Source organism: Melopsittacus undulatus, chromosome 2 (genome assembly GCF_012275295.1).
Source record: "Melopsittacus undulatus isolate bMelUnd1 chromosome 2, bMelUnd1.mat.Z, whole genome shotgun sequence".
NCBI lineage: Eukaryota > Metazoa > Chordata > Aves > Psittaciformes > Psittaculidae > Melopsittacus > Melopsittacus undulatus.
This window is the reverse complement of record NC_047528.1, coordinates 2676830-2694799: the sequence shown is the minus strand read 5'-3', so window position 1 is coordinate 2694799 and position 17970 is coordinate 2676830. Positions and strand designations below refer to the sequence as shown.

Genomic DNA, 17970 nt, shown 5'->3' with positions numbered 1-17970 from the left:
ATCTGGTTTACAGATTCTCTATGAAAGTGTTAGAAGGCCATGCAGAGATGTGAAATGGGACTTTCATACCCCTGCACTTCGTCACTGGTTTGTCCAGGAGGCATCTGCTTCTTGGTCCAGCAAATAAACCAATGTATGCCATTGCGAATTGACTATTCTAAGTTCATTCTCTCTTTAATAACAGATTTCCTAGCAAGAAACAGACAACCACAGAGCCAGAGCACTAAGTTTCCTGCAAATCTCCCCCAAACTGATCCAGTCCCTACTTTTCCAAGGATTTAACACTGTGCAAGACCTTTATGGGTTGTGTTCTAGCTTCATACTCACACCAGTCCTGTTGGAGGGGAGCACATATTTGCCAGCTCCCTTGCCTCCTAGGGGTGAACATTAGGTTGCTATCACTTGCTCTTATGCGGACAGCAACACTTGACATTCTCCATGGATGAAGGATAAACCATGTCTTCCAGGCCACCTTGGTGTGGTGTTGCTCATTCCTGTGTTCAAGGTGAAAGCTATTCCTGGAGAAAACTGGTTGTGTCTTCATTGCACTTTGATGAAGTGAATCCTTGTTCCACGTCGTCATGGTTTAAGCCCAGTTGGCAACATGGATCCACGCAGTCCCTTGCTCATCCAGCCCCTTCTTCCCCTCGCTCCCAGAGGGATGGGGAGGAGAATGGAAAGAATGTAACCCCCACGGGTTGAGATAAGAACAGTCCAGCAACTATAACACAAATCACTACTGCTGCCACCAATAATAATGATAAGAGAAATAACAATGGAAGAGAATACAACCACTCACCACCTGCCTACCTATACCCAGCCTGACCAGAGCAGTGATCTAACCCTTCCAGGTAACTGCCCCCAGTTTATACAGTGGGCATGACATGCTCTGGTATGGAATACCTCTTTGGTTAGTTTAGGTCAGGTGTCCTGTCTCTGCTTCCTCCCAGCTTCCCCTCCTCCCTGGCAGAGCATGAGTCTCACAAAGTCTTTGGTCAGAGTAAACATTACTGAGCAACAACTAAAAACATCAGTGTTATCAGCGCTGGTCCCAGGCTGAAAGTCAAAACCACAGCACTGCACCAGATACTAAAAAGGAAGAAAATGACTGCTACTGCTGAACCCAGGACACACATCCACATTGTCTGGGAGGCTGAGAAATGGGTGTGAAGTATCTACCCTACTATGCCCAGATTTCTTCCCAGAAGGAGGTATACAGCACTACACAGGCCAGAGCACGAAAGCAGTGACTTCTTATCTTGAATCTTAGTATCACAGAATCCCAGCCTGGTTTGTGTTGGAAGGGACCTTAAAGCTTATTCAGCTCCAACCCCTGCCATGGGCAGGGACCCCTTCCACTGGAGCAGCTGCTCCAAGCCCCTGTGTCCAACCTGGCCTTGAACACTGCCAGGGATGAGGCAGCCACAGCTTCTCTGGGCACCCTGTGCCAGTGTATGTGTGAGAACAACCAGGGACTGGGGCCTTGGGCTGAAGCACAAAGTTTGTCCAAAGCAGGCAGAAAAAAATCAGCTAAAAATCTCTTTTTTTCCCTGAAATGGACACATACTTTCAAAAATGCATTTTTTTTTTCTGCTTGGGAGCTCTAGGTTTCAGTGCTTAGTGTGAAGTGTCCCTGCACATAGCAGGGGGGTTGGAACTAGATGATCATAAAGTCCTTTCCAACCCTAACTATTCTATGATTCTATGATTGAATGAAGGGCATGTGATTCAGGTACAAGTGTGACATAGAGTTATGAACCTTTTATCAACCCAAATTTCTCCATGCTCACTTGTGTTTAAGAATCTCTGAATACAGACAAAAATAGAAAAATAAGAAGACAGAAGAGGCAGAGAGAGCAAAGAATTCCCATAGAAATTTAGCTCATCCACTGATGTCGGCATTCCTTAGCTCTCTAACAAAGACACTCATAAGCAAACTATCAATCTCCAGTGCTCTCTATCGATGGGCCCATTGAGGAAAACATCGACCTTCTCCTCCTCCTTTTCTGCTCTTTCCAGCATTAGAAATGTGTGGCAGGGAATGAAAAACCCCAGATGGGCTGGTGACTCACATGATAAAGATTTTTCTGCCTTTCAGTTCCTGGAGAGAAGAGGGTCAAATGTTGAGGAGTTATGAACTTTGCAGAAGCTGCCTCTAAAGCAAAATACTTCCCTGTGAGAACAGGCTTTAGTTTTCCCACTGATTCAGGGCTCCAGGGCTGGTATAGTAAAGAGCTCATGGAGACACATAATTACAGTACTTGAAGTCATAGAATCACAGAATGGTTTGGGTTGGAAAGGACCTTAAGATCATCCAGTTCCAACCCCCTGCCATGGGCAGGGACACCTCACACTAAACCATGGCACCCAAGGCTCTGTCCAACCTGGCCTTGAACACTGCCAGGGATGGAGCATTCACAACCTCCCTGGGCAACCCATTCCAGTGCCTCAACACCCTCACAGTAAAGAACTTCCTTATATCCATCCTGAACTTCCCCTGTTTCAGTTTGAACCCATCACTCCTTGCCCTATCACTGCAGTCCCTAATGAAGAGTCCCTCTCCAGCATCCCTATAGGTCCCGTTCAGACACTGGAAGCTGCTCTGAGGTCTCCATGCAGTTTCTCTTCTCCAGGCTCAACAGCCCCAATGTTCTCAACCTGTCTCCATAAGGGAAGTGCTCCAGTCCCTGATCATCCTCTTGCCCTCCTCTGGATTTGCTCCAACAGCTCCATGTCCTTCTCATGTAAAAGTTCTCATCAAAACACCTATTTTCTATAATTCTTCTGGCTGAATATTTGACTTTGTAGTCAAATGGTCTGATACTGATGTATTTGTAAAATTATTGCCTAAGTGAAAGGGATTTTCTAATTCACTGTTTCTTTTCCCCCTTTTTGCACAGGAATTGAGCCTACAGTCATCATTTTGGGAGTAATGGCGATATTTGCCCTGGTGCTTCTTGCTATGGGCCTGGCTTCTCTTATCAGGTGAGAATTGCAAGACCTCTTTGGTTTGGTGTCACTTCTAGTTTCTGCAGGAGGCTTTAGCCAGCAGTTTAGTCTGTGAACACATAGCAGGCTTGGCTGTGGTCACTGGGGAAGTTAGTTTAATTCATTGCCAATCAAATCAGAGTAGGATAATGAGAAATAAAACCAAATGTTAAAACACCTTCTCCCAACCTTTCCCTCTTTCTGGGCTCAATTCCACTCCTGAATTCTCTACCTCCTCCCCATCAGTGGTGCAGGGGGACACGATTATGATCAGTTCATCACACATTGTCTTTGCAGTCCCTTCCTCCCCAGGGGAGGATCCTCACACTCTTCCTCTGCTCCAAGCACAAACTCAATTCAACTTTATTAAGTGATAGTGGCCTGAGCACTGTGGGAATTGGTTCTGTAGTCTCAGGAGCAGCCACTGTAGCCTTAAACCAGTTCAGGTTTGGAAGAGGATTGCAGTCTGTTGCTGGGAGGACTGGCTAGATGATGGCTCTGAAGCATTAAGAAGGTGGCTATCACTTTGGAAGTGCAAAGTATGCCACACAAATCAAAGACAGGAATCTGCTTTGAGAATATTGGGGTAGAAACTGAGTGAGCTGCTGTGTTAAATGTCTTTTCCTTACCCAGATCATTTTTGCTTGGATTTCTGTCCCTAATAAAATCCTGTTTTCCATGAAGCACCTATGCTGACCCTCTTTACTTTCTCCTCTTCATGTATTAAGGAGAAAGAGAACATCTCTAGAGAGGGTTTGGAGCAATTAATTAGAATACCTCTTTGTTACCAAGCTGATTCACTCCCTGTTATGGTCTGGAATCCAGCTCCCTGGTCATCCACATTGTATCTATATTATTCTGGGCATGTGATCTATGGAGCAAATGAAGCTTGGGAAGGGACAGTTTCAAATAATTGCATAGGTCACATCTGTGTCCTCACTCTGTACCCAAGGCAGACATAATCCAGCATGACCTAGCTGGTCCAGGAGCTATGGGTTGCTCTTTAGCAGGGACACTATGGCCATAACCTAAAGTAATCTGCTCCAAAATAGGCTTTGGAGTAATCTGTCTCTCATTATTGATGTCTACATGGTACACAACTGAAATTAGAGTGAAATTAGACTGAAATTAGGAGGCATATTTACTCAGCAGCACTGAGTTCAGCAGAACAAAGCTCCTGGACTGTCCCATACAGCTTTGCCTCTCAGATCTTCCCAGAATGTGTTTTCCTTCCACTTCTGAATCATCCCTCCTAACCCAGATGATATCAGGCCACCCAGCAAGCAACACCCCAAACAGCTTTCTCCCTTATGACACACAGCTGCTTTTGGTATCTTTTAATTGCTGACACTGAGGAGGTTGCTCCATCCATCTGCGCTTTAAAACCCTGCTCTATTCCTTTGGCTACCAGCCTCTACAATTAAGTAAATAGAAGACAATCTTTCTGCCTACTTTACTTGTAAGCTGTTCCACAAGTACCAGACTGTTCTTGGGAAGGCTCAGTAGTAAATAAAGATGTATGGCTGTCTGCGAGGGAAGAAAAGAAGTCTAGCATGACTCAGACAATGATTTATGTGAGGGAAAGGCATGTCTGGAACTAAATTTAAACCACAGCATGGTCTGAGTTCAAATGTGGGAGCTCTGGTCTTAGGTCTGCCAGGGATCTGCTGTATGACCTTAAATGAATTGCTCTGCAATCTGTGCTTTGCTTTCAGCAGAGGGATGTTTTCCTCCACGTTTGGGGGAGATGATGTGATTGACCAAGCAAGGTTTTCAGGTGGATAGGTGAAAGGTACATAAATGATGAGTTTATTATGGATTATGATTATGATGGACTCCAAAAAGCTGTCTGTGCTCTTATAAAATGCCCAGAGTGACACCTGCATTCCAAAAGTGAATTGTGGTGATGTATGGATATTTTACTGGATTACCTCTACAGCAGCTAGCAAAAGGCACCCTTTTCATCAGGAAAAATCTTAGGTGTGTGCAGATCAGATGTACTATACTGTGACCAAAGTTCCTTAAAGAAGAAAATGACGTTGAGAGCAATGGGGGAGCTTTCATTTGCCTTCTCTCTTCCTGCCTAATGAGTTTCTGACTGTCTAATACATGTAGTGTGCTTTGTGTTCTGTGTTAAACCTTGACATCCATTGAAACAGTGGGTTCAGAATGATGGTGTGTGAATTCTGACTTTCCATGAGTCCCTAAAGTAGCCATGTGCTGGGTATTAATGTCAGATGTATCCCAGCTAAAAACTAACACAGGAACTCTGGAATGTTCCATAATGATTTGCATGAAGTGGACATCAGTCTGTTTAAACCATGCTGTGAATGTAGTCCTTGACAACACACCATTCCTTGTGGTTTCTTTTGCCTTGCCAATGAAAGGGAAGCCGAGAAAGTAGAAGGATGCAGTTAAGGAACAGGTTGTGTCTTTGGTGGTCTGATGACTATACTGAACTTTCTCTCTTGCCTGTGGCAATTCTGCAAATCCAATAGTCTATCAAGGAATGCAGAGAGTCATCCCTTGGAAAATGGGCACAGCATCCTGTGGAGATGCCAGGAGCACATTTGTCCTGTGTTACACAGTGCGTGGTAGACATCCCATCTGGCTCAGGTCCTGGAAGAAGTAGGTCTGAATCAGCACAGTCTTATTGATCTAATTACTCCTGACCAAGACAAACAGCACTGGTTCATCAATACTGCTTCTAAGACCTCCAGGCTGCATTGCACTATACTATGCACACCAAACTGCTCATCCCCTATAGCTTTCCCTTTTTATGAGCTCACAGTCATGACAAAGAGGTATTTTGCTGTGTGCATTACTTTACCATGCTACAATATAGAGATTTAACCAGCATATTTTGATGGTAACGTGTTCAGGCACCTTTTATAAGTTATCTGTGGTTCAGTTTCAGTTCCTAAGAAAAGCTGGTGTGCCTGAGAGCTGTTTGCTCACCAGACACATTGGCTGCTCTAATAAAACTTATTATTCTTTCCTAATGGAGAATAATTTGGGTTAGGAAAAATACAACTGAGCAAAGCAAAGTAAACATGACCTACACATCTAATTCATATTTGCATCCACAATAACTCAAAGCATCTATTTGACCCTTTGAGATGATAGCTTTTGTAGTCTGTGAATTGGACAACCCTTCACTCAGAGGGATTTGGTCCAAGTTAGGGCATCATAATTTGCCCATTGCTTTCACCCATGCCCATCCCCACTGCCCCTGAATACTGAGGGAAGGCAGATGTGGGAGACTTAGAGGTGGTGTAAACTGGTCGCTACCTACAAATGTTAACTGAGACTCTCCAATTCTTGCAGGCACAGTATCTTGAACAGCCAGCTATTCAGGGGACCCAACAAGATCATACTGACCTTGGATGACCTCATCTTCATCAACCCTGAGCTACAGAAAAAGGTAAGTCCTTCCACTCCTGTAAGGAACCTGGTGGGACCCTCAAAACCAGGTTTGCTCTTTGCTATTTTCATACCTAAGAAGCTCTGGCAAAGTTCTTCACTTCTCCATGTCTCTTTTTTACCTGCATATCACAAGATTTCCTATATGCAGAGTGCTTTTGAGTCTCAGATTAGATGCACATGCAATGTCAGAGCTGCTATGATGATGTAAAATACCCTTGGTTGCTTTTATTCCAGCAGCCAGGCCCTATTCTTTGTTCTTGAGGTTGGATGGTGCAGCATAGTTCATGTCCATACAACCAAACCATCTTGCCCTATAAAGTGTCTGCATCTGAACCACTTATTGGGAACCATTCCTGGCCTGTGCTGGCTCCTGCCCATAGCTGGGGATCTCCTGGGAGGGTGTTACTTGGCATAGACAAGGACCATGCCAATGATATGGACTGCTGTGGAGCAATCCCTTTGCCTAGGTCACTGGCACAGATTCAGGCTCCTTGCCTATGCCAAAGGAAACACTTCCCTGTGCCTTATTCAGAGGGACACCTGCCTTGTCTGCTGTTTCCCTCAATCCACAGCATTTCCATCACCTGAAGTGCTGCTATAGTGTTTCAGCCTCATAGGGTTGACCTGCAAAGGTACTGAGAGGGGTGAGATGGGAAGTTTGGGAGGCTGCTAACATGGGTGAATGTATGGCCAGAGGCAGAGCTGGAGGAGAGGGTTACAACCAAAGGTGATAACTGTCCTACACCTGCTTTTCCTGCCTTCCAGAGGATGACTTTGGACAGTCTGACTGAAGCAAACAGTGTAGCAACAGATGGCAGAAGCCTGAAATCCATAACCCGTTCTTCCTCCTTGAAGAGTGAAGCTGCCACCTATGAAACCTCCAACGTGGCTCTGTATGAGGTAGGTAAGGACCTCAGGAAGCCTCCTCCCACCAGTACTGTCCACTGAGCTACTCAAGGGAGGGAAGTCTTGGGCTGCAGTACTGTAGGTCCCAGCATGGGAATGCTGCTGATGGACCTTAAGGGTGAAAACAAGTTACTCTCAAGCACTGTTTAAGGTGACTCTACTTCAACCCTCACCCTCATACCTGGAGGCATGTGGGGTGATGGTATTCAGCATCCATATGTAGCATTTCCAGGTCTGGTCCCTATTAGAGGTATCACCACCTAAAGACCCCATGAAGAATCTTTCTTACAAAACAGCCTTTAGGTGGTAACATCTCCAACAAGGACCTTTCTTACAAGGCAAAGATCCAAACACACAGAATAAAGGGTAGCAAATTCCCCTTTGTGCCAATAGGACTGTAAAGTGTTCAAGCAGAGGCAATGGCCAAGGAAACTCACCCCATCCATCAGTTCTTTCTTAAAAATGCAGCTTTTGGAAAAAAAGGCTTGTCAATTTTTCCTGAAAAAGAGCAAAATAAACTGGATCATTGATGTCAGAGAGAAGCTCTGGAGAGAGTTACTTTCCTTGATCATAGGATTCCAGGCTGGTTTGGGTTGGAAGGGACCTTAAAGCTCATTCAGTTCCAACCCCTGCCACGGGCAGGGACCCCTTCCACTGCTTGCTCCAACCCCTGTGTCCAACCTGGCCTTGAACACTGCCAGGGATGGGGCAGCCACAGCTTCTCTGGGAAACCTTTTAGTCAGTTTATCATTGCTTATGAGATGCAAATGCACCTTCCAGGTATGAAGTTCTAATCCTGATGAAGGTCCTGGCTTGCCCATTTTTTGAGGGTTTCCTGTGGATATTCTTATTTGGGTGCAGTATAGAAAGCATCCACTGCCAAGAACATTGAAAATCCCCAACCACTTTCAAAGTGAAGGATTTGGAATTCAGACCCAAATCCCAGTATTAACTGTTGCTCAAAGACTTTCTCTATCATTCACCCATTGTATTGTGGACAGGGAGACTGGGTATGGCTGAAAAAGTTCAAGATGGGAGCAGTTCACCATCCGCGGCAAAGCTCCACCAGCATCTTGAGGAAGGTAGGAACAGGGGATTGTGGGGTGTGAAGGGAAGGTTGTTTGGGGGACTTCTCATAGAATGGTTTGAGTTAGAAAGGACCTTCAGCTCATCCAGTTCCAGCTTCCTGCTATGGGCAGAGACACCTCACACTAGACCATATCGCCCAAGGGTCTGCCCAGCCTGACCTTGGACTCGACTTTTGGTGATTGAAGCACGTTGTTATTCTGCTTATCTGCTGTTTATTCACTGAATCAAAGGTCATGGCTGTCAGCGAGTCTTGCCCAGTTAAGTATGGTGGAACAGACCATGCATGATTGCATTTGACTTACCAATGACCCATGTGTCAGAGGCAGCAGCTTGCAGTGGACCTACCCATGTCAAAGCTGGTGCAATGCTGAATGGACAAGGAGTTCTTTAAGTGACCTTGTCTATGAAAGCACAGCAGTTTGGAGGGCATCATCCCTGCCTGTGTCAGGGCAGGGTGATGCACTGGTGCCTATTTTCATGTGCTCTTAGTTACCAATGTGGCACAAACATGGTTGTGCATTTCTCTGGGATTTTTGTGTCTTCAGCTAAGACGCCTCTTAGAAGTTTTACTTTTAGTCTTTAATTTGATTATTATCACTAAATGACAGGCAAATATACTCATTTTCCAGATTCAAGACCATTAGTCATTGGCAGCTACTGCTAACACAGGAGTGGCATTTTTATGTATATAAATATATTTGATGGATCAGTATATATAAATATATACTGATGGATGCCTTTGGATCCTCCGGGCATGGTGTTGCTTTCCAGACCATATCAAAACTAGAGCAAGACTCTATGTGCTGAACTCAATTTACCCCAGTTGAAGCCATTTTGTCCTAGTGGAAGATCCAATCCAGCTTGTCTTAAACAAATTTGTCTTCAGTTTGCTTTTGCTGTCTTGCTTTCTCTGTCTTAATAGATAGACTAAGAAAAGGAAAGCTTAGATGTAAGATAGTTGAAAGTAAGCAGCAGAGACATTTTCTTCTCCATTGTGTGCACAACTGTTTGGTAGTACAATGATAAGGACATCTAACGTTATAAAGAACTAGATATTAAGAACAAAAGGTATCTGTGTGGCTCAGTCTTGCTGGGATCCCTTGTCTTGTTTCAGATGAAACATCTGCGTCATGAAAATGTGAATCTGTTCCTGGGCTTTTTCTCTGACTGTGGCATCTTTGCCATAGTGACAGAGTATTGCTCCCGAGGAAGCCTGGAGGACTTGCTGAGGAATGAAGATATGAAGCTGGATTGGATGTTCAAGTCCTCTCTCGTCATGGATCTAATCAAAGTAAACTCATTGCTGCTTCTGAGGCATGACCTGCATGTGACTTTAACATTCTCATAGCTATTTTATCCACAACTTTGGGATTGTTATAGTAATGCAGGAAAAAACAGTGTGAATGTAATTATACTGGTATACAGGGTCTTTAATGCAGACCTCTTGCTCCTCTTTTGCTTCCATCTGAGATAGCACTATTTGGGGTAATAGGACTACATCTATGCAGCAGGATAAGTGGTTAAAATTACACATCAGGCTAGAAGTGATCACTTTGAACAGTGAAACTGGTGACAAATTCATAAGTACCAAGGGCTCCTTCTTGTAATAAATAAAAAATACATCCAGCATAGAACCAAATCATATCCATCCGCTGCAACAGGATGGCTGCACATACAGCCTCTTTAAAAGAGTGTTCACACACTTCCAGTCATCTCCCATGTTGTTATCCCCCTAATGGTGAACTACCAATCTGGGACAGGTGGCCTACAGAGGGTAGACTGCCAGCATCATTCTTACAGCCCATGATGAACCTTCTGATCCTCCTTAAGTGATCTGGGTAAGGGCTCCTAATGGCTTCCCTTGACCTAACCATTAAGTACCACTTGTGCCCACCTTCTTAAGCTTGCCTCAAAGTACAACTTTCAAGTGCAATGAGTCCTAGGGCTATACAGAAGACATTTAACTATTCCTCAAGTCCTTTCCAGTATTACTTTAGGGTGCAGTGATCCTAATTCTCATTCCTAATTCACTTCTGACCTTTTCCCATAATTTCTTGCATTGATCAGGACTGCATATGACAGAGCCAATGCTGTTTCTGATGCTGTATAGGGTGATAATTTGGTCTTCTGTCTCTGAATGCTGATGGATAGATGGCTAATGTAATTCTTAAGGACTAGCCTTGATCTTTTCTGTGTTTCATAGGGAATTAGGTATTTGCATCACCAAGACTTTGCCCATGGACGTCTCAAGTCTCGTAACTGTGTTGTGGATGGCCGCTTTGTGTTGAAGATAACTGACTATGGTTATAATGAGCTCTTAGAAGCACAGAAATGCCCATATATTCAGCCACCCCCAGAAGGTAGGTGCCATAATGAAATATTTGTTTTAGATACATTTATCTATTGATTTAACATGTCCTAATGCAATTGCAGGCCAGTGGCCAAATAAGGATTTATGTCCTCAATATATCTCACAACATGTAGTTACCTGTATAAAATGCATTGTTACAGGAAAGGATAAGCAAAGCTTTTTTCGGACTTCCTGAAAGTGGAGTGAATAGCAGAGTGTCATGGCAAGGAAAAAGGATTTTATTGCAAGCAGTGACAGAACTTCAGCTTGTTGCAGTTGGAAAAGAACTGAAGAGCCCCTGGAATCTGATCATAGAATCATAGAATGGTTTGGGTTGGAAAGGACCTTAAGATCATCCAGTTCCAACCCCCCTGACATGGGCAGGGACACCTCACACTAAACCATGGCACCCAAGGCTCTGTCCAACCTGGCCTTGAACACTGCCAGGGATGGAGCATTCACAGCCTCCCTGGGCAACCCATTCCAGTGCCTCAGCACCCTCACAGTAAGGGATTTCTTCTTTATATCCAACCCAAACTTCCCCTGTTTCAGTCTGAACCCATCACCCCTTGTCCTATCACTGCAGTCCCTGATGAAGAGCCCCTCTCCAGCATCCTTGGAGCCCCCTTCACACACTGGAAGCTGCTCTGAGGTCTCCATGCAGCTTCTCTTCTCCAGGCTCAACAGCCCCAATGTTCTCAGCCTGGCTCCATACAGGAGCTGCTCCAGCCCCTGCTCATCCTCATGGCCTCCTCTGGACTTGTTCCAACAGTTCCATGTCCTTTTTATGTTGAGGACATCAGAACTGCACACAATGCTCCAAGTGAGGTCACAGTCCTGATCAGTCCTGAATGTCTGTGACTGGTAGAACTGGCTTTACATCCTTAACCCCAAATCTGTATTTGAAGTTTTAGGTTAACCTAAATACAAAGATCTTTGTTTTGTAAAATTAAGCTGAGACTCAAGATGATACAAGTCTCTTTGAAGTAGGTCCAATGCCAGTCACTGAAGGCTGCCACATGACATTCCCACCACTTAAGACAGCATTTCATGGCACCAGGTTTGGAGAATTGGACAGGATTTCTTTCACCTGTATATTGCCTTGGGGTTCCTCTGGTATCCCAGTTCATTCTTGAAACCTGGTTTCAAGTAGTATGTAGTGTTCCAATCCCTCTGTCTCATGATTTCATTCCTACACATTTCCAGTGTCTCAGATAGGACAACTGCCAGAAGACTTTCTCCTCCCCCTTTACATAAGTGATATATATTGCAGTAGCTGAAATGTTCCTTATTCCCATTACTCACAATGCACTGGGTAACAATATCCCAGTCTGAAGCAGATTTATTTCTTGATGAAGCTGGGTATGTTTTACAACCGTGCCTTTCACCACTTGAACTATGGGATTATAAAGACTGATTGTGCTTCAGACTGCCACAAACTGCTTTTACAGAAACCACTTCCATCTAAGAAGAGCTACAGAACATATTTTATGAAGTGTTGCTTTGTGGAAGAGCAACAACAGGGGCAAGAAATCCAGGCTTCAGTGCCAAAGTTCTGTCTGAGTGATGTTTTCAAGCAATAAAAGGTGTTGAAGCCTTTGGCAATGGTGAGAAGATGTTTTATGTTGAAGTTCAGGGCTGATGTTATAGGATATAAGTTGTTGTATATCAATAAATTTCTAGAACATAGAATGAAATTTGGAAAATCCAAATGTTTTGTCAGGATGGTTGTTTAGTATTTCTAAGACCTCACAAGAAATAGAGGACTTGATCCAGTAAATAATGAAGTATGTTCCAACCTTTCCTCATATGACTGAAATGAAGTGTTCATTTAAGCACCCAATTTGCCATAGTCTGAACTCGCGTGTAAGAAACCTGATGCTCCTGCATCTTTTAGAGTTGCTCTGGACAGCTCCTGAGTTGCTGAGGGACCCGGACATGCGCAGAAAGGGCACGTTCAAAGGGGACATTTACAGCTTTGCCATCATCCTACAAGAAGTGGTTGTTCGTGGTCCACCATACTGCATGTCAGAACTCTCAGCTGAAGGTAGGCAATCATTTCGGTACATTTGTAAGGCTTTACACTGAGTGCTCATAAAGGTTCTGGCCAAGCCCCTTTGGTAAAACATTAGAGTGGGAATAATGTCCCAATCTCATGACCTTTCTCAGTGACAGAATTCTGTTTGCAACAAAACATCCAAAATAAACATCAAAATGAGTAGTTTTTTTACACTGACTCATCAGTGCTATCAATGGGGTTCGGGCTCTGGGTACCCCTAAGATGCTTCAGATCTGGCCAGCACTGAACCCACTGCAGCCACACCAGTTCCCAGTCCAAACTTTGACTTTTCATCACAGTATGGAGTGGAATCTGATGGCTGAATTTCCCATAGCTTGGAAACTCCTGGGCTTCCCACATCTTGAAAACTCCTTGGCTTCCCACATGTTGGAAACTCCTTGGCTTCCCGTTCTTCAGCCCTTTTCTCTATGTCATAGAGGTTGTGAGTTTTGAGCTGGACCCCTCATTAGCATCTTATTTCATCCATCTGTCCATCGATTTTTCTTTATGTATCTTGATGTATCCAAAGTGATCCATCACTGACTTCTATATAAGGTGGCTTGTATTGGAAACAGGAAATAGGTGCACTCCTTAGGAACTGCTCATGGTACAATCTCCTTACTTCAAACCATGTTGTGCATACATAGGAAGGGCAAACACACTGTGGTCAGGGTCATGTCACAGGCACTTGAACAGGGAGGGAATGATAATGATCAAAAAAGAGCTGATTTCAGTGAAAGCCCATTCTCAATATGTTTTAAACTGGACAGTCAGTAGGTGGGATATGGCTATTCAGCATCTGCCTGAAAAACTGGGGCCAAGCAGCTGCAGCAATGCAATGACAATCATGATTATGATTGATGATGATGATGGTTAACCCACTCTGTAATTCAGAGTTGGACCTTTAATGTAGCCTATGATGTAATTAGCAGGTGTCTCCCTACCTATTCTCCCTGAGGAACCTCCAGCCCATGTTGAGCATCATGTTGACCTGATAAAATGATGAATTTCTCCTCACTGCATTCTAATCCTCAAGGAGCTTTCACTCATGGCATGAACCTTAAAACTGACTGGGGAAGGCATTTCCCCTTGGCAGCCCGTTGGAAATATCTGGGCCAGGTGCTTAGTTTAGTTTATTTGGTGGAGATTGGTGGGATGAGCCAAAGAGCTTTATAGTAAACTGTCAACACTGAAAAGCTTTGGGTCCTCACAGTAACAGCTGTGGAAATGCAGGGTTCTTGCCAGAAACAGGGTGGTTTTCACTCCATTTAACTGCTCTGCACTACACAAAATGAAACCTTCAAATACAATCACTTGGAGTTTTTATTTTAAGCAGGAAAGTATAGTTCTACTGTATAAAAAACACTTTTCCTCCAGGATATTCTTAGTAAGAAATACCTAAATTAAAGTCAGGGTTGGGTTCAGACATCACAATCCTCCATCCTTCAGCTGTCAATGAAACCTGCAGCTTTACTCCTTCTCTGTAATGATGTTTTATCTAAAAGCTGCAGATTCAAGGACTGACTTCTTAAGGTCTAAAAGCTCAAGCCCTGTTCCTTGTTAGTCTTTATTTTACCTCTGGATAGGGAGTAACTTCCCAGACATTGTTATGATCCCAAACTCTCCCCATTAAAATACTTTCCACTGTTTCTATTCCCATCAACCTCCTACATACTGGTTCCCAGTAACAATGGAGCATCACAGGCTGTTGTCCTTCCTGTCTGGGTTCAGCCACATCCCTCTGCTCTCTTAGAGGACTGCAGATCCTAATAAAGAGAGTCAGAGGCAATTTCATTAAACACAACCCTGCAGTGTTGTCTGTCACCCATTCATCTGTCACATATCCTTTCCCCATCCAACCACTTTATTGCTCATAACCTGGTTCTCAGGGAACAAGGTGGCAGATGAATCTCTTGTCTTTTAAATCCTCCAAGAGACTCCTGGAAGTGGAAAGCAGAACCAGCCATTGGATGGTGAGGAATAACAGTGATGAGTGATGGAGCGAGCAAGGGATAGGTGCAAAGATCCATGTCCTTTACCCCCACCAGGACCCTGCATCTCACAATGTGCTTCCCATTCTCTTTGTCACAGAAATCATCAGGAAAGTGAAGAAACCCCCTCCCCTGTGCCGTCCAAACATAGCCCCTGAGTTGGCCCCCCTGAGGTGCATCCAGGTAATGAAGGAATGCTGGGGTGAAGCCCCCGAACGACGTCCAACCTTTGAGGAGGTATTTCTTAAGGTCAGTGAACAAAGCAGCAGGTTCAATCCTTTGCTTGAAGTTGGCAGGGAATTGTTTTATTCCTTCAAGTGAGCCCTTAAGAAATGGCTGAAGAAGTCCCAGAGCTCTCGTTTTGCCTTTGTTACTGGGTTATTTTATGGGTCATGATGTCTGGTTTACACCTTGTCCTGGGGTGTGAAGCAGACTGAACATGGGATGGTGTCTTCACAATTGCAGCGTACCTTGCACCGATGATCTGGTGGAGATCCGAGATCTGTAAATTATGATAGCACCTTCAGATTAATATAGTTTTTGATCTTCTAAGGTATTTAAAAGGTGATTAATTTAAAAGGAAAATTCACCAAAGGCTTTTAAACACAAAGATATAGCTATTTGGCATATGAAGTTTCTGAACTGTAGATTGGTGAAGACTGAAAGCATATTCCAGAGAAACATGGCTATACCTGAGCCCTGTTCCAACAGCTTTCCCAGACATATCTGGGAAAATCTCATGGCCAATCTCATGGACTGACAAAATAAACCCCTTGCCTGATCCAGTGCTACTGTTCCTATGTTCTTATAAGACCAAAGTAGGTAAACCAATAATAATGATTTTTACCTTTTTGTTCTAAGAAATTGTGAATAATTTTACACCCATATGACTCCACTGTTGAGTCTATGGCAGCTTCTAAAGCCATAGATTCTCCATGTGGTCCAGAGGCTCATCTTCAGGTCAAGAGGTGAGAGCTAAACTCAACGAAGAATTAGGGATGGGAGGTGGCAGTACACGTACATGCCACTGTACAAAGATGGATTTAAGGCCAGTAACACATAAATAGGTTGTAAGTATTGTTACTTCCCTGCAATTTGCACATCTGCACATGAATGGCTGCAAGTTACCCTAAAGGTTGGTAATTGGATAAAGCAGAGTGCAAATCTGCAGCATGATAGGACTCCATAACAACTAGAGCGTTTCACTTCACCCTCACTGGAAGTTCATACATGAGCAACATGCTCCTGGGCAGCTTCCATAGTCATTGATGTAAATTCACCCTCTATCCAACCTTTCAACCTTTATTGTTGAACTCCTGCCACTTACAAAGCCAGTCTTTAGCATTGTCCCTTTGAAATAAGTGTTTGTGTTTTGTTCCTTTCCAAACTTACTGTGCTACAACGGTGTGATGAGATGGAGAAATAACTCTCCAGTTTGATTTTCCAGTTCAAAACCATCAACAGAGGGAAGAAGACCAATATCATTGACTCAATGCTCAGGATGCTTGAGCAGTATTCGAGCAACCTGGAAGATTTAATCAGGGAGCGAACTGAAGAGCTAGAGATTGAAAAACAGAAGACAGAGAAACTGTTGTCACAGATGCTCCCCCCGTAAGTACTGGTACTTTAGATGGTAAAAATAAACCAAACCCATAGCTAAACTGGACAGAACTGCTCTCCAGAAGTGAGCAGGATTGCAGGGCTGACCTCCAGTTTTGGCAAGCACCTTCCAATCAAAGTAAGAAACTTCAATCAATGCTTATTACAGCCATATAGAACCTTCTATTTAGTGGCAAACCTTTTAAACACAGTGGGGCAAGAGTGTCTGAGCTCTTGAGCATGTACTACAAAGGGGTTTGTGCCCTGCCATCTTTGCTTGTGTTATAGTGAATGCTCCATCCCTGGCAGTGTTCAAGACCAGGTTGGATGAAGCCTTGGGTGCCATGGTTTAGTGTGAGGTGTCCCTGCCCATGGCAGGGGGTTGGAACTGGATGATCTTGAGGTCCTTTCCAATCCTAACTATTCTATGATTCTATTACAGATCAGTGGCAGAAGCCCTCAAGACTGGTGGCACTGTGGAGCCAGAGTATTTTGACCAGGTGAGCATCTACTTCAGTGACATCGTGGGCTTCACAACCATTTCAGCCCTCAGTGAACCCATCGAAGTAGTTGACCTCCTGAATGATCTTTACACTCTGTTTGATGCTGTTCTTGGAAACCATGATGTTTACAAGGTGAGAATCAAACTGTCTATGAGTCAAATACACTTGTAGTTTTATTCTATGTCTCTTTTCCATCTTTCCCCCCCCTATTTATTAATCTAATGGTGTTTGCTAGGTGGAGACAATTGGTGATGCCTATATGGTTGCCTCAGGGCTCCCAAAACGGAATGGAAACAAGCACGCAGCTGAGATAGCAAATATGTCCTTGGACATCCTCAGCTCGGTGGGGTCATTCAAAATGAGACACATGCCAGACATTCCCCTCAGGATACGGATTGGGCTGCACACAGGTAAGCGCCTGAACATCAAAGAACTCTGCAAATGCATTTCCAGCTTTGAATGCTTTCACCTTGCCTGCCCCAAAACAAGCACCCCTAGAAGATGCTTTAAAGTCTTCCATAGCAACAAAGGCATTAAAATGGAAACACAAAACCCTGAGGAGGAAAATGGCTCAGTGTCATCTGGGGGTGAGATTGTGCATTCTGTCCCAGTCAGGAACTACATCAGACACATTAGTCACAAGGGTTTTGTTGAAAGGGTGGCTCTTTGATGTGCCACAGGATCTTCACTGGTGTGATATGGGGACTTCCAGTGATGCCTTTGTAACTCTGTTATGAAATAAAAAAGCACAGAAAAGCAGACACATAGAGTGAAAGAATGAAAGTTTGTGGAGATTTATTACAGGCAGGACATAACTTGAAGGGTATGTGATACAGCTATTAAGAAGTTATGTTGTAAAGTAAGTAAATTATCTCTAATGTAGAAGTCATCATCTATTCAATTAACATGAAAGTGGCTTCCTTACAAAGAAAAGAGGAAGTTCTTTTCTTTATACAAAGTGTAATTAAATTCCCAAACAAACCAAAACAAAGACAGGAGGACTGCATCATGTAAGTGAAAGCATGACTGGGATCTTAATAAAAAAGACATCTGCTGTTA

At 43.8% G+C, this 17970-nt stretch overlaps 1 protein-coding gene across 1 annotated transcript in view; it reads left to right on the top strand.

The window, feature by feature from the left end:
• The window catches only part of LOC101875416 (retinal guanylyl cyclase 2), a 42976-nt gene that overhangs the window by 7779 nt on the left and 17227 nt on the right, over positions 1-17970 (top strand). The window contains exons 4-14 of the mRNA XM_034072804.1: positions 2901-2985; positions 6316-6412; positions 7180-7314; positions 8322-8402; positions 9524-9700; positions 10613-10769; positions 12657-12806; positions 14910-15058; positions 16257-16420; positions 16851-17043; positions 17147-17321. Coding sequence (XP_033928695.1) covers positions 2901-2985; positions 6316-6412; positions 7180-7314; positions 8322-8402; positions 9524-9700; positions 10613-10769; positions 12657-12806; positions 14910-15058; positions 16257-16420; positions 16851-17043; positions 17147-17321 — 1563 coding nt within the window. The remainder of the gene's footprint in view (positions 1-2900; positions 2986-6315; positions 6413-7179; positions 7315-8321; positions 8403-9523; positions 9701-10612; positions 10770-12656; positions 12807-14909; positions 15059-16256; positions 16421-16850; positions 17044-17146; positions 17322-17970) is intronic.